Source organism: Protopterus annectens, chromosome 13.part0 (genome assembly GCF_019279795.1).
Source record: "Protopterus annectens isolate FY-2018-M chromosome 13.part0, PAN1.0, whole genome shotgun sequence".
Classification (NCBI taxonomy): domain Eukaryota; kingdom Metazoa; phylum Chordata; order Ceratodontiformes; family Protopteridae; genus Protopterus; species Protopterus annectens.
In genome coordinates, this window is record NC_056747.1 from 1143221413 (window position 1) to 1143246201 (window position 24789).

Genomic DNA, 24789 nt, shown 5'->3' on the forward strand with positions numbered 1-24789 from the left:
AAAGATGATCAACTATCTGTTTCCTTTGCAAAGTAAAACTTTACCAAAAAAGTCTCCAAGCTCATCCTGTCTGTGTTAATAGCTGTTACATTAAATTCAATGATTTAAACATGGTATACATTTTCCTATAAGAAACTCTTGGATTAACTTTGCACAGCCGCAACAGGGTCCTCCTTTAACACCTTTGTAAAGCACAAATTCTGAACATGATACTTACTTCTTGGTTTTCATTTGGGATTACCTTTACCTGTAGTACATTTCATTAAGAATAACCACATAAGAGGATTGTCTTCCATCTCTGTCATTGTGCCTGATACAAAGGGTCTATATTATACGATTGACATTTGATAACATCGAACAACATATGGTCGATGACTTCAAACATCGACCTTATAAAAAGACAAAAAAAAAAAAGAAATAAGTACCCTAATGGGTTTAAGCAGGGGGCAAGCTCCCCTGAACCCACCATGTGGGAGGCTGTGCCCCCCCATACCCCGCGGTACTTAAATATACGAACTCCAAGACCGCACTACATTGCAGTAAACGGAAATCTCCATTACGGAGATTTCCGCTTACACGCTCGAGATTTTGAGCGTTCGATATTCTCGTGTCGACAATGTCAGATTCAACATTGTCGGCTTTCGAGAATATAATATAGACCCGATACAAAAGCTAAGTACATATTTTAATGACATAGTGATGAGTCATAAGAAGAAGGCCCATCCTGTATAACGTATTTCCCTCTGCTCTCCCACCCACCCACCTTTGGTGTATCTCATTTTGGAGTAGCATTCCTTCCTTTTGTTTTCTTCTCTTACCTATGCATTGCTGTAACTGAAGATCCAGAGAGACCTGCATGAAGGATGGATGATAGGAAGGGCAAACTCCCTAGCAACTTGGGAAGGTTTTAGCTGCCAAATTACTGTAATGCTTGTATGGGCAGTCCTGTTTACTACAGAGGATGCACCTACTTTTTACAGATCTATCATGATAAGTACATATCATTGTCATCATAACTAATCAAGTCAAAAATCAACAAACATAACACAAAGAAGTCATACAAACTTATTTATTTTCAAGATGAACTTGTAGATGAAGCCAGCAGAAATTTCCTGTTGTGATATATTAGTTTCTTCATTAAGAGGTGACTAATTCTTACCATGTGCTTTTACTAAAAAAGAAGGGATGAATAAATCAAATAATCACTATTTTAGTGATTCTTAGCAACAGCAGAAATAACATTTGAAAAGGTTTTTGTCTACTATGTTGAGAAACTTGTCTCAAAAGTGGCAGCTTAATGCATATTTCCTTATATCCACTTTAACACATCATTTGTATCTGTGACTCCGTTATCAGGACTGGTCTCACACATTATGCAGTCTATATATTTCTATAACACTAAGTGAAGGACTAAGCATGTTTAATTTATAACAGCCATGAGGATCAGTAGAATATAAATTATTAAACACATCAGCCAAGTAGATTGGGGAAAATATTTCTCACATATAAATTAATCCTTGGGAGATACTTTCAAAGGAAGGTTGATAATTTAAGGCTTTTACTTACGTGACAGAGCATTGTGCAAATGAAAGGTAATCGACCAGAACGTCGAGCCCTCTGTTCTCTTCATTCAGAAATTCTTTTACCCAGCTGTGCAAAGACAACAAAACAAACTTTAGAACAGACAGGCGGCTGTAAGTAACACTAAAACCAAAACCTGCAACATTTCTTGAGAAATGGAACATTGTGTAGGCAATCAGAATCCAACCAAATTCATTCTGTTAACTGTTAGATTGATGTCAGATTCAGAAAATGAGAGAGAGTGAGTGGAACACGCACAGTGTGTGTGCTATACAGGGGAGCTATACCCTCAGTGAAGCAAGTGTATAAATGGCAACGAGACATCTAATTAGGTAGCGTACTACATGATATCGGAAACCTGAGAGTACTGCAGAAAGCAAAAGATGTCACTTTCTTAACTAGATGGAGCCCCTCCCCATTTTTAATATGACTGCTAGTTACACTGGATGCTATGTGGTTTGGCACATTTTGGGGTTCAGATACTGGGCAGTGATCTTGCCGTACCAGCCAGATATTTCATTTTCAATTTCTTCTCTGAAAACCTTACTTCAAATGGAGTTGTTTGGTCTGTGTAGAAACCCTGCATTTTGATGCATTAAGCCATCTAACTGCTCTTTCTTTCTCCACTGACATCTGGTACCAGACATCAGTGGTCCTTGCTAAGGTCCATTTGTTTACAGTGTAGCACTTTACTGTGGTCACAGGCCACTGTGTGGCATCTGCATTCATTTACACCATAACAAGTTCTGAGTGTGACATAACAAGGGGTAAATGGATATGTTTTTGTACTTTCTTCCTTAATTGTATGTATTTGTGTGTGTGTGTGTGTGTGTGTGTGTGTGTGTGTGTGTGTGTGTGTGTGTGTGTGTGTGTGTGTGTGTGTGTGCTCATATGTGTGTGCTGGGGGAGATGACTGCAGTCCTGTACTTTTACACCTTTACATTAATGTGCAGGGATAGTAGGAAGTACATAAGTACATAAATATGAGCAAAATGATCAACAGAGCATATAAACCATCTAAACCAACAATTTTTGTTGTGTTGTAGTTGTAATAACGGTTCTTAGCTGTGGCATTACTATGCATGAAATGTGTAGGCACTTCTGCATGTTTGTGTGTAGAGCTCAGTAACTAAAAACCTTACAAGAGCAGCACCCTAATTTCTCATTACACTTAGTAACACATTATAACAGAGTTAGGAAGTCAGATTTTGCAACATTTTAAAATGTATTTACTTATGATTTTAATAAACGTCTTTTTATGTTGAGGTAGAAAACTTTAATGTCTAGGTGGGAATTATTTTCTCTTTCCTGATGGAAATTAGGTACAAAATGCCAAGAAATTGATATGCTGTGATCTGAATCTTTAATGGAAAAATAACATTTAAAAAATTAATGAGTTTTTCATATGCTGTAATCACCTTTACCTTCCACAATGGCCTCTTCTTCATTCTTTTCCATAAAGCTTTGGAAGAGATGAAGATGAGCGACTATTTCAAGTTGCCTTAAAATTCACTTTGCATAGTTTGATAAAAGTTAGAGACAATCTGGATATGACAGAAAATGATGCAGTGACCTTGTAACAGGACACAGCAGTTCTAAACACAATTGCTGACTATGTATATTAGGAGAGTCTTTACAGATCCAGATTCCATGGCTTAAACTACAAGACTCCTTTTGAAAATTTAATACTATTACACATATCATGGGGTTAGTTACCATCAACACCTAACTTTCAAATAACCATTAATTCACAACAAGAAAACAAGCTGTGAAGTCTGCTTGGGTTATAGCAATACCTATGCAGACACTTCCAAGCAAAGATCATAAAGCTCATGCTGCATATTCTTCTATTAACACTTCTGTATGCTTCCCCAATTCTCACCAACATTAAAAAGACAGATTTAATTAAACTTGAAACATGCTGCAATAAAACAGCTAAATTTGCATATGACTGCCCACATCATACCCAGCACTGTCACTTCTTAAAAAGTTCTCCTTGTTAGAACTCCCACAACGTCTATCATATAACCAATCAACCTTAGCACACAAACTATTATATCAATCTGAAAAAAAACCCTGCCCTTCGAAATGTTCTCCAGCCCCATACCACAAATCAAAGTCTTTGGTCAACAAATACATCTCTACTACAAATGTCCAAATCCACTAATATGATAGAGACTCCCTATTTTCTCATCATGTAGAAACAAGGTAGAATGTACTACCTCACAGCATCAGAACCAACACAAATACCAACCAATTCAAAAAGATTCTTAAAAATTATCTTAATGACACTTGGCTTTGCTCCTGTACTTCTCCAGGCTAACTAGTTTTAGTAGTTTCTGGTCATAATTTTTTTTCTTCACTGACCACCTCATAATCAATGCTCTCTCACATGCCTAGATAATCTCTAACTTCATCCTTTTCTATCCAATTTCTGCTCCTACAAATCCTTCCTCAGCTTACTTTGAGAAACTACAATGTCTACAATACAATAAGGAATTATATCAGATGATTGTATAATACAAATATCAGCCATAACAGCATAGAATGTAATTTCTGGCATACTGTATGTCGTGTATAATTTTTGTATAATTTCTTGTATAAGTTTTGTACACTCTCTATATGTGGAGCTTTTCTCTCTGGGCCTCCACTGAAAATGGATCTTAACCCAGTCGGACTTTCCCAGTAAACAAATGTAAAATAAAATAAATAAATATTTGGGAGCCATACATATGTCCTTTAATTGTTCTCTTGCAAAATGCTTTTACAGTCTCTCTCTTCCCAATTTTTCTAACCTTCTCTGATAGAGTCTTATAGTTGTCATACAATATTTGACATGCCCTACTAAATATTCCTTCCTAACAGCAGTTTCTGTTCTAAATTTGATTAATGCCCCTGCCAGAGGAGTTCTTTTACTTAAGATTTCCCTAACCCCTTCTCTTTGCCTATACTCGGATATCAAACCCTGCTAGGGAAGGCAGTCTCTGGCCTGTAGTCCAAATATCTTCTTGGACTCATCTCACTCCATTACCCTTCCCTCTCTATTTATTTGCTCCCAATACCTTGGCTCCTTTGTCATTTTTCCAGTAAATTCCAGTCACTTTTGTCTATTCCCTGAACCCCTAAATGCAGTTATCCCTATTGGCAGAATCTTATTTATCCATTCCAATGTTGGCTTAGTTCTTAGAATACTTTCTGCTTCTTTATGAATATAATATTCTGTATGACTGTTCGTATTTTCCTTAAGACTTCATAGAATTTTCATTCAAGTAGATAACAAATGCTGGAGGTGTGATGGAGAAGAAAGAGATAGCTGAGAAGATATGTTTTGGGACTGTATTGAGTTGTCAGATTTTACAAATTACCTACAGAGTACACTGTCAGAAATATTAGATAAGCAAATGGCTGTTAACTAAGGATGTGTTTTTGAGCTGGGACAAAGATCTGAACTGATTAAACATAGCAAGGCCTTAATGAGTTTAATTCTGTTGGGTGCCAAAAAACAAATTCTAGAAAATGGAAATTAAAGTCTAAACCAACTGCATTTGAAGTACTGAATATGAGAAAAAAGATAAGAGAACTAGAAAATAGATATTTAGAAAAGGGAAGGAGTAAATTACATACAAATAAATGCAAAATTTGGAAATAGTGCACACAGAATAATGTTCATGAGGAGTGAGGTTTAAGGGAAGGCAGGAATTTAACTATTTATGTAATGTTGGACTGGTGATATTTACAAAAAAAAAAAGAAAAGGTATGTGACATATAATCTATATAAATGGAAAAAAATGATAACATGGTTTGTTTTCATGTCTGTTAATGTATGTTTTCCTATGTCTTAACTGATTGCTTAAAAAAACATGAAAAATGTGCATTTCAGTTCAATTCTCAGTGCAACATTTATTAAATATCCTTAAGAACTAGTACATAATGCAATTCAATAAATATTTCATTTACAGCTGGAAAGACATTTTTATTTGTGTTTGAACTATATTGAATGCCTGACTGCAAACTTCATCACACTCACCCAATGTGATTTGTTCTGAGAGAGATCTCAAGTTCCCGCAGCACTTGTGTAGATTCCTGGACACGCCGTTTAAACTGAAATTAAAAAAAAATCTGTTACATTTTCTGTAGAGACTAGGGGTGTTGTTAAGCTATCTTGAAATAACAAGTAAATATGTCAGAGATTGTACTGAATTATTATTTGATATGTTAAGAGTCAGGCTGACATATATAACCATTTGTAAACAAGGTATGTGAATTGTTTCAATCAGGACCCTGTCCATCCACAACAGGAGCACCAAGGCAAGATACAGATACATAGACAGACAGACAGAAAGAGAGAGAGGGAGATTATAGAGACAGCAAGATGAATGCTTTGCAGTAACCAGTCAACTAGCATGTTTTGGGAAGGTTAGAGGAAATGGAAGTAGCTAAAGAAAATCCATGTGGCCAGATGAAGAATCTGCATGTTCCATCCCACTTTAGTTAGCCTTGTGCTAGTCCACTGGGCTTTACATGCTAAAAGTACAGATTCCCTGCAAATGGCTGAGAAACCATACTAATCTCCCAGAGCTACACTGTATCTCAGACTTGCAGGCAGATTCTGTAGAGGAGAAAAGTGAAGCAAGTCTGAAAAAGTGGTAAAACATTTTTCTCAAAGAAAAGAGACAAGGGGGGAAATGTCAGGTTCCACATAGAGCAAGGTTGCCATCTAAGCATTTCTGTTATTTCTTTCCCATCTTCCTGTCTGTCCCAGTAGCGATTTAGACAGTAACCAGTTTTGCAGAGTCACATATGAATAGGGAGAAATTCCATTTTACTAGTTTTGTAAAAGTGAACTTCTGAACTTTAGATAGATGTAGCCAAATCCAGCCCTACAAATCTGCACAATTCTTGGTATAAGATTTATATTTGCAATTAGTAATAAGGTCATATCTAAACAGGGCCCCTAACACAGGGTCAGATCACATTGGTGTGATCCTGACTGTATAGGAGATAGCCACTAAGGATGATGTTATTTACTTTATCAAATGTATGATGAGTAGGACATGTCAGCTACAGCGTTACCTGCACAACTTGTAGAATGTTCTATCTGAGCACTGATTTATGATGTGATTCTTCAGTTTCATGTGTATTTTAATAAAGGTGAGACTGAGTAGTTTGTTCATCCTGCCTCTTCTTCAGCACTGGTCTTTATCTCGGTTCTCAGCCTCCATGTCTAGCCCCATAGCAGATGGTTAGCTGTTTGTGTGGACTGCAGGTAGGGACCACTTCAATAAACTTTTTGAAAAACTAGAAACAATGTCCATCTTTCACACATAGAAATTACATTTTCTAGATGCCATTGCTATATATAAATGTGAGGTCATATCAAGCACAGGTGCATTCATATGGGTGTATGCACTCCTTCCTGCACAAACATGTTACTTGTACATGTGGCTACATGTGCACATACATATATGCACCCTATCAGTACACGTATGCACCTGGCCAGTATACTGTTACTTGCATTATAAAGGGTACATTATACTGGCTTCTCTAACCAGTAAAGAATAGTATAGGATTTTATACAGAGTGAAGGACAATGTTCCCTCAGGTATGTCTACATCATGTTTCAGTCTGGTTTAGAAGTTCTTAGCCTGGTATATTTCTGCAAACTAGAGCAAAACAATCTGGCTACACCTTGTCCCAACAGTGTTTTATGAACTTGTAAGCCCTGTGTCTCAGGACATTGAAACTACTCCCATACATTACCTTCCTGACTGCCCCAGTATCCACATAGCTCTTCAGTTTGTGGATGTAAGCTTCTGGAGGATTCTTCACCTGGAAACGCTCCTGCATAGGACCAAGAATTAAAGACAAAATGATAAATTAGTAATGAAGCATTAAATGCCACATTAAGTTTTAATGCATGCAGATTCAATTTTCTGTCCATTTAATAATGTTGTAATTACACTAGAATAAATAAAACACATGGCATTATGGGATGCAGATATAGTGTCATTAAAACCACCTCTGAAAAAGAGTGTATTTAAAGAATAAAATTAAGTTATATATATTTTAGCAAAAAGGCATAAAAATGTTGGTGTGTGATGTTGTCCAATAACATCACTGTTGATATGTTGAAGCCCAAGGTTGTAGTAAATATTTTGGTATTCACCATGAGTATTGCTAATACATAAGAACACACAACCCCAAAGTGCTTTATTAGTGTTCTACAATGGCTCATTCTAACAATAATATGTATTTTTATATAACTGATACTGACATTATTTTATTTATTATTTTACATTTGTTGACCAGGTTAGTCTAACTGGATAAATGTCCATTTTCAGTAGAGGCTCAGGGAGAAAAGCACCAAGAGACATACACAAATACAATATAGTAAGTTGCAACAGTCCCAAGTGTATAACAGCTGTTGTTAATAAAAATACAATACTCACAGTGAGCATAACACAAAAACAGTAAAAGGTAATGTGCAAGAGATGTTACTATATACATATTTTTAAATTGCAATAACATGGTCTTTGGTTGATTAAGGATAAGTCTATAAAGATGAAGAGTATTCAGACTAGTGTATAGAGCGAAAGTTAGTCAGGGTTAGTACAGGGGCATAACCAATGTGTACTGAGAAATAGTTTTAGATTCTGTTTAAAAAGTTTCAATGAAGACAGAGATATGATTCTGTGGGAGGAAGATTCCAGTGCTTTCCAACAGTATTAGAGAAAAGAAAGTCTCCTGCTACGTTGTTGAATCTGCTGGTGTTGATAAGCGGTTTGTTTGAGGAGCATACATTTTTTAGATTGTTGTATGGGATAATGAGGCTAGAGAGTATTGGAGTGTTGGTGGGTTGATACAGGGTCTTATGGGCTATGACAAGCTGGTGAAATTGAAGCTAGTTTAGGAACTCTAGCCATCCTAGTTGCATAAGATTAAGACAGTGATGACTTCTAAAAGGAGAGCCAGTGGCAAATCTAGCAATATTATTATAGGAGATTGCCAGTTTGTTGAGGTTGTTTCTAGAAAGATTAGTGTATATAGGTGAAGCATAGAGTAGGGTGGAGATTAAGTGAGTTCTGGCTATGGCGGTCCTGGCTACTGGTGTAACAAAGGGTTTAATTCTATATCGGGACCCCAATTTCTTGTTGACTGTTTTTATTGTGCTGTTTATATGAGTATCGAAGCTAAGGTTGTTATCTATTGTTATTCCTAAGAGTTTAGCGGTTGAGTTGGGAGATATGATAGTGCTATTATTAGATATGAGCGTGAAATTTATTGGTGTGTATTTTCGGGTTGGAGTGAAATGTAAAAAGTTTAGTTTTTTGGGGATTTAGGAGGAGGCAGCAGTTTAAAAAAAACATTATTCTACTGTATTAAATGCTCTTTGGGTAAGGGACTGTAGTTCAATTGGAGAAGTGGCTGAACAAATTATTGTGGAGTCGTCTGCATATTGAATACAGGTGGCGTCAGGAATTGCTGAGTGAAGGTCATTAATAAAAATGGAAAATAGAAGCGGGCCTAATATGGAGCCCTGAGGAACACCTAGGGAAATAGGGAGGTGAGTAGATATATTATTTTCCCATAGCACAGCCTGTTGTCTATTGTCTAAGTAAGATTTTAACTAATTTATGGCTAGAGGTTCAAGTGAGAGGGATTTCAGTATATTTAAAAGGAGCTGGTGATTAACCATGTCAAAAGCTTTAGATAAATCAATAAAGACTGCAGAGGAGAGAATATTGTTGTTACGGTTTTTGTTATGCAGTCTGTGAAGGATAGCAGGGCAGTGGTGGTACTGTGGAAAGGTCTAAATCCATGCTGACAATTGGCAAGTAAGTAATTTTGGAGTAGGTGATTAAGTAGTTGCTTATGGATGAATTTCTCCATTATTTTTGCTAGAGGAGATAGTAGAGCTATAGGACGATAGTTAGACAAGTCGTTAGAATTTCCACCTTTATGTAGTGGGATGATGTGAGAAATTTTCCAGATGGATGGGATATTTCCTTCACTTATGGTTCTGTTAACCAGAATGGAAATGGGATAGGCTATGGCTTTAGCTCCTTTTTGCAGCTATTCTGCTGGAAGTTTGTCAGCTGTGGGGGTAGTAGGTTTTAGTTTTTGGAGAAGGGAGCAAATAAAGGAAGTTGAAGCTGGTTTTAACTGAAATGATGGAGGTGGGCTTGTAATAGATGTAGGCAGATTTGAGGTATCTGGAGATAGTTGACTAGCAAGAATTTGGATGGCATCTGTGAAGAAAGAATTGAAGGCATTAGCTGTATGTGTGGGATTCTCAGGGTTAGAGCTTTGTGGGTTAGGTGTGATAGATTGACCTGGGTATAGTAGTTTGTTAATGCTAGTCCAGAACTTGTGTGGCTTCTTATGGTAAGTTTTTTATTTTATTTTTATTTTTATTTTACATTTGTTGACCGGGCTAGTCTAGCTGGAGACATGTCCATTTTCAGTAGAGGCCTGGGGAGAAAAGCTCCAAGAATAATACAGATTTTCTTTACAAAGTTAAAAACAGGAGTTATACAGATAATAGAGATAGCAATATTACAAAAAAGTTTTTTTTTTTTTTTCAAATAGTACAAATTGGTGTTACCATGGTCATTTTGTAAGGTACAGAGTAGAATTAACATGGTAATTTTGTAAGGGACTGAGGTATAATGTAGATATATACTTGTAAGATATATGCAATAATGTAGTTTATTGATACATAAAAGGTAGCTAGTAAGGGATGAGGTGGGATAAGTGAATATGAGAAGATTTAGTCAGGGTTAGTACAGGTACATAGCCAGTGACTGTTAAGGTAGAGTTTCAAATTCCTTTTGAAAAGTGAGAGAGAAGTTTGAGATGTGATTTCAGAGGGAAGTTTATTCCAAAGTTTTCCTACAGAGTTAGAGAACAGCGACTCACCTGCTGTGTTGTTGGGTTTAGTAGTATTGATCAGTAGTTTGTTAGAGGAGCGTAGAGATGTGAGGTTTTTATAAGGTGTAATGAGGCTAGAGAGTCCAGGGATATTGTTAGGTAGATATAGAGTCTTATGGGCTATTATAAGCTGGTGATATTGAAGCTGATTAAGAAATTCAAGCCAGTTTAATTGTTTAAGATTTAGACAGTGATGGGTTCTGTAAGGAGAGCCTGTAGCAAATCTAGCAATATTATTATAGGAAGTAGTTAGTTTCCTGATGTTGTTCTTTGAGAGATTAGTATAAATGGGAGAGGCGTAAAGCAGGGTGGATATTAGGTGGGTTCTGGCTATAGCAGTCTTAGCTGCTGGTGTAAGATAAGGTTTAATTCTATAGAAGGATCCCAGTTTTTTGTTGACTGACTTTATTGTAGTGTTTATGTGAGTATCAAAGTTTAGATTGTTGTCTATTGTTATTCCTAGAAGTTTAGTGGTAGGGTCAGGAGAGATAAGAGTACCACTGCTAGAAGTGAGACTGAAAGGTAAAGATGTGGACTTTTGGGTTGGTGAGAAGAGTAGCAGTTTAGTTTTTTTGGGATTCAGAAGGAGGCAGCGTTGAGAAAACCATAGTTCAACAGTGTTGAATGCTTTTTGGGTAAGAGACTGTAGTTCAATTTGAGAAGAGGCTGAGCAGATTATGGTAGAATCATCTGCATATTGAATGCAGGTGGAGTAAGGAATGGCTGTCTGCAGGTCATTAATGAAGATGGAAAATAAGAGTGGGCTTAATATAGATCCTTGAGGGACACCAAGAGAAATAGGAAGGTGATCGGATAGTTTATTTTTCCAGAGTACAGCCTGGTGACGATTATCAAGGTAAGATGTAAACCAGTTCAAGGCAAGAGGATCGAGTGAGAGAGTATTCAGTGTATGGAGTAGTAGTTGGTGGTTAACCATGTCAAAAGCTTTAGATAGGTCAATGAAGACTGCAGATGAAAGACAATTATTGTTATGATTATTGTTGATGCTGTTTGTGAATGATAGCAGTGCAGTGGTGGTACTATGGAAAGGTCTGAAGCCATGTTGACAGTTAGCGAGTAGGTTATTCTGGAGAAGGTGGTTGAGTAGTTATTTATGGATGCATTTTTCCATAATTTTTGCGATAGGGGAAAGTAAAGCTATGGGGCGAAAGTTAGAAAAGTCATTGGAGCTCCCACCTTTGTGTAGTGGGATGATGTGTGAAATTTTCCATATTGAAGGGACAGTTCCTTCACTTATTGTTCTATTTATCAGAATAGAAATAGGGTAGGCAATGGCTTTAGCTCCTTTTTGCAAGAATTCTGCTGGGAGTTTGTCAGCTGAGGGGGTGGTAGATTTTAACTTATGTAGAAGAGAGGAAATGTAGGAGGTTGATACTGGTTGGAGGTGAAATAGAGGAGGTGAATTTGTAGAGGAAGTGGTCAGATTAGATGTGTCAGGAGATAGGTGGCTAGCTAGAGTTTGGATGGTATCAGTGAAGAAAGAGTTAAAGGCATTTGCTGTTTGTGTGGGATTCTCAGGGTTAGAGCCTAGTGGGTTAAGTGTTATTAGTTGGCCTGGGTAAAGAAGATTATTAATAGAAGTCCAAAATTTTTGGGGTTCTTTGAGAGAGGTTTGTTGTAGCTGAAGATAATAATTCTTTTTGTCTAGAAGTATGGCTTTTTTTGTATTGTTTCTATGTTCTCTAAAGGTTTGGTGGTCTGTTGCATTCTTAGTTGTACGCCATTTTGCCCAGGATTTGTTTCTAAGTTGGATTTTTTGTTTAGTATTGTTAGTGAGCCAAGGGGCTGGTTTAGCATAATTATAATAGAGTGAATTGGAGCGTGGTTATCCAGGGTGGCTAAGAATGTGGAGTTAAAATATTTCACTGCTTCATTTAGAGGGAGATATTTTAATGGTATCCAATTACATTGTTTTAGTTCTGTTTGGAAAAGTTCTGGGTTAAATTCCTTTTTAGAGCGTATTGTTCTGAGAGTGTTAGAGAATATTATGTTGGTTTTATGTCTGATAATATATGTAAGTGAGTGGTCACTTATATCATCTGGAAGGGTTCCTGTTGTGTAGGATTGCTGAGGATTATTAGTAAGTATCCAATCCAAGGTACTTTCTTTGTTATTGAGTCTGTTGGTTCTGGTAGGGGAGTTTATAAGTTGTGAGAAGCCATACAGGTTAATGTGGGTAAAGGGATTAGTATTAGTACAGGAATTCCAATCTATATTAAAGTAGCCGAGGACCATGGTTTCTTGCGGGAGATTAATAGAAAGCCAGTTGAGGATATGCTCTAGTATATTGCTGTTATTTCCTGGGGGAAGATAAACACAGATAATATTTATGGTTTTACTTGTGTTTACCTGAAGTTTACAGATAATTATTTCTGAAGAAGAGTCTATAGGTAAGTTAGGATGTAAGGTGCTGACTTGTAGCTCTGTTTTATAGAGGATTGCCACACCCCCTCCCTTTTTGGAAGTACGGTCAAGTCTGAAGATATTGTAGCCAGGTGGGGTAATTTCTTTATCTTTAATGATGGGTTTTAGCCATGTTTCTGATAAACATAGGATATCAAATGGGTGAGATTGTAATAGGGCTTGTACCTGTGCAATTTTATTGCAAATACTACGTATGTTTAGATGTGCTATTGAGAGTGAATAAATATTAAAAAAATCACTTAACTATTATTGTAACCTTCATTACCCTATAAATAGAACACACCTCCACTCCTTAATAGCTAGCCACCTATCTCCTGTTGTAGTTGGAAGTAAAAGTTCTTTTTATCTAAGAGGATGGCTTTTTTAGTATTATTTCTAAGTTGTCTAAAGGTTTGGTGGTCTGTAGGATTTTTAGTAGTACGCCATTTTGCCCAGGATTTGTTTCTAAGAAGGATTTTTTGCCTAGTAGATTTTGAGAGCCAAGGGGCAGGTTTAGCTTTATTTCTAACAGAGTGAGTTGGAACGTAATGGTCGAGGATGGTTAAGAATGTGGAATTAAAGTATTCCACTGCTTCATTTAGTGGGAGGGATTTTAGAGGTGACCAATTACACTGCTTGAGTTCTGTTTGGAAATGTTTAGGGTTAAAATGCTTTTTGGTGTGTCTTATCCTGAAATTGTTTGGGTAAGTTAGGTTGGTTTTGTGTCTGATAATAAAAGTTAGTGAGTGGTCACTTAGATCATCTGGAAGGGTTCCTACTTGGTATGTTTGATGAGGAGTATTAGTAAGAATCCAGTCTAAGATACTTTCTATGTTACTGGGTTTATTAATTCTGGTTGGGGAGTTAATAGTTTGTGAGAAGCCATATAGGTTAATATGGGTGGTAGGGTGTACAGTACTGCAGGACTTCCAGTCGATATTAAAGTCTCCTAGGACTATGGTTTCTTGTGGGAGATTAATAGAAAGCCAGTTAAGGATATTTTCAAGGGTTGTAATTTTATTTCCTGGGGGAAGGTAGATGCAAATGATGTATATAGATTTACATGAGTTGATCTGAAATTTAGAAATGAGGATTTCAGCATTATTGTCAGAAGGTGGTCTAAGGTTTGTAGTGCTAACTTGAAGCTCTGATTTATAAAGGATTGCTACCCCGCCTCCCTTTTGGATGTGCTGTCTAGTCTAAGGATATTGTAACCAGGTGGGGTGACTTCATTGTCTTTAATTGTGGGTTTTAGCCATGTTTCAGATAGACATAGGATGTCAAATAGGTGAACATCTATGAGGGCATAGAGGTGGGCAATTTTATTGTTAATGCTACGCATATTGAGATGTGCTATATAGAGTGAGTTAGAGGGCTTAGTAGGGGCATGGGTACTGGAGTTGTTAGGGTTGCACTGTTTAGTGGCAAGGGTATTGACTGGGCCAGGGTTAGGATGAATGTCCCCATCTGTTAAGGAGTGGAGGTGTGTTCTATTTATAGGGTAATGAAGGTTACAATAATAGTTAAGTGATTTTTTAATATTTAGCTTGATATATTTAATGTGAGATAGTCTATGATATTTAGCTTGTAGGTAGCAGGGTTTGGATGTGATGTTTATGTAGTTTTGAGAGATAGCCGGTATTGGTATAGAAGTGTGTTTGGAGGGGAAGAGAAGGGTGGGGTATAATGTTTGTTCATAGGAGGTTAGCAGATAGGCAATAGTTAGAGTAGGAAAGAGTGAGACCAAGAGTAATAGTTTTATTTGGTGTGGGATGGGTAATTTAGCCATTATATTAGTTGTATAGAGTGGAAGACTCATGAGAGTTAAGTATGTGTGAACAGGTAAGGAGATATATCAACAGGAGTGGTGATGTAACAAGGAGGGATGGGAGGTCAGGTAATAACAGGTGAGGTGTTGAGACAAGGAGGGGTGGGAGTGTTAATGAGTCGAAGTGTTAGATTGGAGCAGATGTGATGGGGTGTGGCTTTAGAGGAATAAATGTAGGAGTACTGGTGGGTGGTGGGAATTGGGGGCAGGGTAGGGGAGAGGAGTGAGTCCACAGGGCGAATGGAGTGGATAGAGACAAGTGAGTGTAATAGGAGAACAATCAGTGGAATGCTGACTGATAATGTAAGTTAAGTTAAGGTAGTTGAAGAGTGAAATAAGAAGTAGAGTGGAAGGTTTCCAAGGAGGATAGTGGGAGAGTACATTAAAGCAAGAGGTGTAAGAAAGAACAATAGTAACAAGGTGAGGACACTAGTCTGTAAAAAAAAGTATTTCCTGGGAATTTGGGATAGTCGAAAGATATGGACTATATAAGGGTGCCACCTAGTGGCCAGGAACTGGTATTACAACAGTAGTAATTTCAGGGGAAGGCTGGTCTAGGTCTGAAAAAGGACGCTCAGTTCGACTAGGGAAGGCAGTGAAATGCAGACAGGGGCTGTATTAAACTATAGGTTACAGAGGGGGTATGGCTGCTGGCTGACCAGGCTGAGAAGCTTTTTCTTACATAAGTGAGGAACAAGCATACTACAAATAAGCTTTACAGCAAGTACGAGGAACACACATACTTTCTTCCTTCCTTTGGTAGAAGAGCACAGTGGAGCACTTATAGGGTGATAAGACAGCTGATAAGTTGGGAAGGGTCCTTTGTTGCCAGGAGGGTTCTTAACCCTGTTGGAGCGTAGGCCAGCTGGAGTGTTTCTTCCTTCCTTTGGTAGAAGAGCACAGGGGAGCACTTATAGGGTGATGAGACAACTGATAAGTTGGGAAGGGTCCTTTGTTGCCAGGAGGGTTCTTAACCCTGTTTGAGCATAGGCCAGCTGGAGTGTTTCTTCCTTCCTTTGGTAGAAGAGCACAGGGGAGCACTTATAGGGTGATGAGACAGCTGATAAGTTGGGAAGGGTCCTTTGTTGCCAGGAGGGTTCTTGGAGCGTAGGCCTGCTGGAGTGTTTCTTCCTTCCTTCCTTTGGTAGAAGAACACAGGGGAACACTTATAGGGTGATGAGACAGCTGTTAAGTTGGGAAGGGTCCTTTGTTGCCAGGAGGGTTCTTAACCCTGTTGGAGCGTAGGCCAGCTGGAGTGATAGGATGAAAAGCCCAGGGGCCAGGAGCGCACAGCAGCCAGGGGATATCCTGTATAGTACATATCCATTGCATACCAAAAAACAATCTTCTCTGTCTCTTGAGAAATTGTTCAGCTGCCGTTTCAGTACCAGCACTGTGTCAGTCAACCAGTTGTTACTTCCTTGACAGATGATTGGAAGTAGCTACTCATGAGAAATTATTCAGCTGCCGTTTTTGTACCAGCGCCGTGTCAGTCAATCAGTTGTAACTTCCTCGACAGATGATTTGAAAGTAGCAGGATTTCATGTAGATAGCAATTTTACTATAGACGATGAAGCTAAAGGGTCTTTGTTGGTTTGTGGAAAGTACCCAGATGTCAGTCCTCGAGCCCGTACATATCTTTGGTTTTGAGCGGAAGATACCATTACTGTGACTATGACTCAGAAGGCAGTCAGATACGTTAAATTTGCAGAGTCTTTGTATAATCATTTATATCATATTTTGTTTTACATACTTGACAGTCAGAGCTTTTGCATCTCAACAAACAGTCCAAAAATACTAAGGTATTGTTTTGTGGCAATAGTCAGGGTCAAGTAAGCAAGATAACATATCCTATCTATGCAGAGATAAATACAATCCTATGATTGCATAAGCATTAGAAATTAATGGTGATTATGTACAAATATTATTGAGATTTTATTTTAATAAATGTATGCTCATTCTTATAATATTACTGAACTAATAAAACAGCAGATAGCAGAGAAATGCTACAGCATAATAAACAGATTCACTTCAGTTTTAACCTATATAAAGCAAGATTCAGATGGCAAATATGCAGAGTGAAACAGAACTATCTGGCCCAAGTCAACATTTTGGCCCCATTGAGTACATCTCAGAAACTCAGTGTAGCAAAGCAACTGCATGTGTAAGTAGGCTTGTGACAATATGTGTGTGTGTGTGTGTGTGTGTGTGTGTGTGTGTGTGTGTGTGTGTGTGTGTGTGTGTGTGTGTGAGTGCAGTTCAACTGCTCAAACAGCCAAATTTTGAGAACTTGAAATACTGCCTAAAGAGATTTAGAATATGACTTTTCGAACATGGTATTTACTGTAGATGTGAAAGATTGTGGCACAATGTGGACCAGGAAATTGACTACTCCAGCTATAATGTCATCTTGGAGTTGGTATATATATATATATATATATATATATATATATATATATATATATAAGTAACAGTGGGTGGGGATGCAGGAGGGCCTGCAAAAAAGAACAAAATATATATATTTTTTACTTGTTTTGTCTCTGGAATCTTTCTGATTCAAACTTTTTTATGTCTAAGACTTTTTATAGTTCGATCATTTGACATAAACTCATGCACACACACACACACACACACACACACACACACACACACACACACACACACACACACACACACACACACACACACACACACACACACACACACACACACTGCAAAATTAAGAAAGTTTATAGTGTTGGGGACTTACACACTGCATAACTTGTCCCAGACTCCCACTTGTTGTCCCCACTTAGGTTTTTGCATTCACAATATTCTTTGCTTAGTTCCTCTGTTCCCCAGGTACACATGAACCTATCTCCATGAAGTAATAATTCTAATAATCAGAGATGATAGAAGGGTAGGTAGACCTGGGACCTACATTAACACTGCTGCACAGAACTAGCCAGTCATGTCTTCATCATTTATATAAACCTATTAAACAACTTTTTTGAAAGCGCCTCACTACAGAATATGCTTATATAACCCCATTCCCCATCTTCTGCCTGACATTTACATTTTCAAAAAATGTTATTAATATCTGTGTCACTAAAGTCAGCTGTGAACCTTCTGACAGTTCTCAGTCATAAAGGGACATCAGTTACCAAGCTCTAATGAACACAGCCAAAACCACAGCTACGTATTATGCATTTTTCCCCTGAAAATAGATAAGACTAATACAATTAAAAAGGCAGAGTCTAAAGAAACACTGTTCTTATCTTTTATGTGGTATGTTGAAATCCCATATTATAAAAGAAATATATTAATATATACGCCTTTGTGAGTGAATGTCAAGGGACATTAAACTCTCTGGCAAGCCTTGCTTTACCCAGATTTCCACCTTGGTGATATACAATATGTATATACTTCCCTATCATATTCTAGGAAGAAATCAGGGCTTAACACAAATCTGATCATTACTGTTACAAAATAGCACTATATCTTAATCTTTATTTTTTTTTAATATTTAACTGATTTAAAAATATTAAGGTTAAGTTGTGGTTCTTTGAGCTGTGTTATGTCATTAATTAAAAACATTGTGGTTAACTTACAGGGTGGCACAGGATATTTGCTTTAAGTCAGCCACATGAGTTACAAGGGATCAATGCCAGTTAATCTATTGCCAGTTCCTAGAAAAATAACTTGAATGAAAGCAAAGTGGTCTACTTGATTTTCAAGACTGGCTTTTTATATGACAAGCATCCCATACCCCCCAATAAAGTATGCTTTTCTTACTACATTGCTAGATGTAATATAATCAGCTTTGAGGCTTCTGAACCCGGGAAAGGGGTTAAACCCCAAATTTAGCAATCTCATTCAAAAGATGTGCTTTTTGGCTAAGCATTATTATTTGAGAAGTTGGACACTGTATATCTGACAGAAACTGTCTTTTGGCTTTTCCCGGTTAGGGGGTGCCACAGCGGAACTCCGGTCCACTAATGATTGGCAGTGAATTTTTACTGTGTCAAATTGCCAGCTTGGCACCCAACCTTCAAATAAGGCACACACACACACACACACACACACACACACACACACACACACACACACACACACACACACACACACACACACACACACACACACACACACACACACACACACACACACACACACACACACACACACACACACCTGCATGTCTTTAAATTCACTCGACCACAGGGAGGACATGCAGTCTCCGCACAGAAGTCGCTCCAGCTGAGAATCGAACCAGAGAACCTCTTGCTGTGAGTCAGCAACGCTAACCGCTGCACCACCGCAACAGACGACCAAGCAAAAATGCTTCCTTTAATGAGCAGCTTAGAGGGTTACACAGAGAAATCGATATTTTAAGTGACTTACTTAAGAGTTCTTCGAGTATGATTGGGTCAAGATTAAGGGTATTAAGCTTAGGTCTAAAGGATGTAACCAGGCCAGACTCCCTCTTATCTTGCATTTCTTACATATGTGACTGCATTATAAACTTACTTACTAGGAAAATCTTATTTTCATCATGAATAGATGGGACCTTTTACTGTGTCATATTGTCATAATCTGATACCACTACATTTGGATATACATTTCTTACTTTTGATTATCTTATCACTCCAGGGATTTTCCAGACTCACTTTGCCTTCATTTCTTTAAATATAATCTTTGTCATACAATTATGTCCATGACTGTAACACCCACGTTTAAAAGAAAAGCTGCTGTGAAACTATGAGTCACTGGTCTTTTTCAGTTAATTTTTAAATATTCATTGCTGTTGTTTTTCACCAAGTTAACATTAAACTGTATGTCTATTAAATAAATAAGTGAAGTCAGAGTTGTATCTGATGCTTCTCTTTATCTGCATTGGGACCTTTATAGACACATCCACAGGGACATACACACATATACACATGTGTGCAGCACATTTTATCTTTTTCTGTTTTAGATCTATAGCCAGAAAGGCAAACTAAGTAACAGTAGAAAGGCTTGATATTTGGTTACATTTAAATCCTATACCTGCAGAGTATATACATGTACTAGTATTCTGATTTTAAGGTATGATGGAAAAACTGTTCTGATCATTTTTTCTCATTTATTATCTATCATCTCTTTTTAGCACATGTAAGTTCAATATGCATTTCACTATTATAGGTCACTGGTGCATTAATATTACTCTCTGAATATACTACATTTCCTGGGTAACCTATGGGTGGAAAAAGGTTTAACTCTTGAGCTGCAGTTGCTTGAGTTTCAAGCCACCAATAATGTGAGTTGCTCATTGGGAAATCACTGTCAGTGAGCTCTGCTGCTCTTGATGCTCTTTTGTGGGGAATTTACCCCTTCTTTAAATTGGTGTGATCATAGAATTGATGTATATATAAGTTCTGTGGATGGGGAGACTTTCCATCCACATCAGGGGGTGCAAGAGGGGGGCTAGCCACCCTGCAAAATTTGGCCGATGTTTTTGGCAAATGCAGTTCAGGGATTGCATTCACTATGGGAGCTTTTCCCCATGTACACATTTAATAAACATTACTGCCTTTTTCAGTAGGATATTTGAAAATATATTATATTATGTCGAGTAACTTAGGAACACTGCAGCTGCACTGTTGCCATGGGTGTGCCACCTGAGTTTGAACTCTTTTTTTTTTTTTTTCCCCTCATGTTATACAGTTGCAATCAAATTAAATAATCTTCTTTAAATTCTACATCACTCATTGGTTTCACAGATTTTATATCACTTTCCGCATGTATTGTCCTATATTTTATATAAGCCAACAATCATTGTTAATTTATGACATGTTGCCACTATGGAAACATATTTCTTTGTATATTCGAGCAATCACCTTATTAATTGCATACTAAGTCACCTTTTGTTGCAGATCAGATACATCTCTTGCATTTGTTTCCACAGAATACAAACCATACGCTTTTCTGTCACTTAAATTATCAGGCAGTCCTGTTAAAAACTGACAGTGTTCTGCCTGTATGTGCAGATCTGCTATATATTCAGATATAGTTCCATTTTGCTTTGTTTTCTTTTATCAAATGAAGGTCACTTTGTTGTTAATGATTTTTCTGGACTTTAGTGGCTGTGGTGTGTCTGTAGAATAGATCTGATTGAGAAATATACCGTGGATTTCACAAGAGTGTATAAATCATCTTATGTAGTATGTAGGGACAATTTCATAAAATGACTTTGCACAAGAACATTGATGGATTTTGCAAGTAACCAGTTCTACAGACATTTTACATACATGAGGTCATCTACATGCCCAGACTGATTCAGAGACGGCTGTGGTATTATATTTGTGCACAAAAACAATAATTTTCAGTTTATGCTACTAATTTCAGAAGGACAAATTTCACCAGTAAGTACACAAATACAAGCACAGACACATTGCATGTATATGCGAAGACTGGCATCTGTGTACAGTGTTACAGATGTGTATTAATTTTAAAAATAGGGGGTCTTAGATCACAAATACTGCACAGTGTTGTCCAGTCAAATGGATGTGATGTTCAGGGATGTGCTTTTGATGTAAGTGCATGTAACTGTAATTGTTCAGATTGAGCATTCGACATTAAAACACCAGTCTACCAAGGCACTTCTTTGTGCAAGTGCAGAAAATCATTTTATCTTGATGCAAACTGTGCTGTTTGCGAATAGTATAGTCTGTGTTATTACATTCCTTTCTATGATCATGCAACTACAGATATTTATTTTGTAAAAGAGGTATAGATGGTAGCATGGATGGGGAGCATAGCCTACATGGAAAAAATGCTTTAATTGTTGTTTCAATACATTTTGCTGTTTGTTAGCATTGTAAATCATTATGGTACCTTCTTTGTATTTATGTATAATTTCCGTATTGGCATGGAGTCAAAGTTTAGCAAAATTATATTTTTAAATTGATCCCCTGACATTTGATAATCTAGCATTTGGGCTACAAACACACATTTTACTAATGGAGATCACTGAATTCAATTAAATGCATACTATAAAATCAAGCTATTTCCCATACATTGTGAAAAACATTAATGTGGGACTCCCTTATAGTGTTGCCTAGAAATTTTATTTATTTATTTTTTTTACAAGTTTTTTTTGAGGTAGCAATCTATGCAGTAGTCCATGGGTTTTCATGCTCATAACACTAGACAACGAATAAAATCAATTTAATTTATTTTTCAAACCAAAGCCTAGAACTCATACAAAACTAAAACAATGTAAAACTAGATGATATATGCAAAGAAATAATCCGCAAACAGTCAATAAATATAATTAAAATATGAATAATCTGAAGAGTACATGGGAAACTAGAGAATGTATTGGAATTTAATCCTTGGGTAAAGATTTTAGGGACCTCTTAAAGCAGTTAATCATGGGCTCAGAAAGTAGGCAAAAGATAATTAATTTGACAGACCCAAGACATAGGATGCAACAAAATCCTGCCATAAGTGTCCCAGGCATAGCCTTGAAATCACTCCCAGTCCTTTGTTTTTCTACTGAAGTGGTTATTAACCATTTTAAAAACAGAAACTCTTCTCATCTCAGAGTTTAGCAACTCTTTTTATGTAAGTGCAAGCCAAATCGTATAGAGCTAAGTTCATTACTACTAACACATCATATTCCAGCCACAGGCAAACAGAGCAGACAGTACAGTACAGCTGTTATTTAAGAACAGAAGTTTGCATCCATTAATAACACAGCAGACTGTTCAGTGAGGGCATTATACAAGAATTAGTTTTTGCACCCATTCATAACAGAAGAGCATGTGGATTGTAGGCTTTAGGTAAGGATAATGGCTTGCAGTAATGTGTGGGTGAGGTTATTTACAAATAATTGTTTGCACCCATTAATAATGGACCAGGTTGTGCAATGTGAGCATTATAAATGTATCTCACCCATCTACTCCATCCACTTTCTAAGGCCTTTCCTTTCTACATCTGGAGATCCCAAGACCATGAATTTCATCCACTAACCTTTATCATATTGAACCAAGAAACTTTATTTATTTCTACTCCCTTAACTATTCCCATCTTACACTATAATTCTTCTAAGTATATGCTTGCTTCTAATATTCTGGCCCTCTGCCTGACACCTCACTCTTTACCTTAATCCTACCTGTTTAAAAAAAAGTTGTAATCAAATACATTGCTTTTACTTAGTATTGCCTATCTAGTACTTGTTGTATTATTGTATCTACCTTTGCTGTACTATTCATTACTTATTTAATGTGTGCTTTAATACTTGCTATTGTCTTGTTCATGTATAATGTCTTAACTTTCATGTATCTTTTCTCCCCGGGCTTCTGCTGAAAATGGGTTCCTGACCCACTCGGACTTTCCCGGTAAACAAATATTAAATAAATAAAAATAAAATAAATAAATAAAAATAATTGCTTGCACCCATTTAATAATAGACCAAACTGTGCAGTATGAGCATTATATAAGTACCGAGGTTTGGAGGTTTGCATCCATTAATAATGGAGCAGGATGTGTAATGAGGGTATTATATAAGAATTATGGTTTGCACCCATTAACAAAAGAGCAGGCTGTGCAATGGGGGTGAGGGCATATACAAAATAATGGTCTGCAAGAGTGCAGACCATGTTATATAAGAATTATGGTTTGCACCCATTAACAAAAGAGCAGGCTGTGCAGTGGGGGTGAGGGCATATACAAAGTAATGGTCTGCAAGAGTGCAGACCATGTTATATAAGAATTATGGTTTGCACCCATTAACAAAAGAGCAGGCTGTGCAGTGGGGGTGAGGGCATATACAAAGTAATGGTCTGCAAGAGTGCAGACCGTGTTATATAAGAATTATGGTTTGCACCCATTAACAAAAGAGCAGGCTGTGCAGTGGGGGTGAGGGCATATACAAAGTAATGGTCTGCAAGAGTGCAGACCATGTTATATAAGAATTATGGTTTGCACCCATTAATAATAATGGAGGGTGAGCAGAGTGGGTTTAATATAAGAATTATGTTTTGTAGCCATTAATAACTAAGACAGAGCATTCTAAACTACCTGCAAGTGACCAAGGTCACAGGTATCTATATCAAGGTAAATGGCATTAAAGTAACCTTTGCTGGTAAAGCTAAAGCAAGCACAACTTTTGTGAGGTTGTCCAACAGGAAAAAGATAGTTAATTCGGTCAATATACTTTAGATAATGTAAAGGTGATTTAAGAACAGCTACAAGTCACACCCCCAATGACAGCTCATGATCGAGGACAGCACCAGTATTACACAGTTTTAACACAAACACCAGTCTGTTCCTCCAAGTACAGTCATGGGAACACAGGAAACTGGGGATGAGCATAAAGACACAAGAATGCTTGCGGCATCCATTTTTCTAACAGTGAACTTTAGTCGGTTGCTCCTCACCCAGCTAAGGCTGAAATCCAGTCTTTCCTAAAATAATGCCAGGGATGACCTATGCTTCTTAGGAGAAAAGCAGTATAATGGATTACCATCTATAAGGCAGTGATAACTCAAACTCCAACTGCTTACACTGTCACCTACAGAAAGCATAAGCACCGTGAACAACAGCAGACTAAAGACAGAGCAACCATCAGCCGAATTCAAAACAGCAAAGAGTAGTTTGAGCTAAGTTCATAGAGTCATAGGTTCATAGTAATACACTGGGCTTATGACGACCAAGGTCTTTATAAGCTTTGCCATACAATTCAAGCCAACTGTGTATCTATGTATCATGGAGATTTATTAGAAGGGGTTTGTTAGTTAGGAAGTTTCTAGAAGGTTTTGAGGCATTATTGTCTGCCTCTGTCTATGATAGACATGGGGGTCAGAGTCAGTATGAATTTCTGATTTTCCATCCTTTGGTCAAGGCTACAATTAAATAGGGTTAGGGAGGGACTCCGCCTCACATGGATGGGGATCCTGCTCCAGAGCATGATGATCATCTGAGACACATAACGTCCATCAGACCTGGATCTGAGGATGCACTGTACGGTAGGTATAGATTGCTTCTCAGTAATCTGTAGG

General features: G+C 37.4%; 1 protein-coding gene across 6 annotated transcripts in view; it reads right to left on the reverse strand.

Annotated features, from left to right (window-relative positions):
• The window catches only part of FMNL1 (formin like 1), a 1099995-nt gene that overhangs the window by 538689 nt on the left and 536517 nt on the right, over nucleotides 1-24789 (reverse strand). For all 6 annotated transcript variants that reach the window (XM_044055136.1, XM_044055138.1, XM_044055134.1 and 3 more), the window contains exons 3-5: nucleotides 7342-7422; nucleotides 5609-5682; nucleotides 1567-1650 (exon numbers count right to left, since the gene is read on the reverse strand). In XM_044055136.1, coding sequence (XP_043911071.1) covers nucleotides 1567-1650; nucleotides 5609-5682; nucleotides 7342-7422 — 239 coding nt within the window. The remainder of the gene's footprint in view (nucleotides 1-1566; nucleotides 1651-5608; nucleotides 5683-7341; nucleotides 7423-24789) is intronic.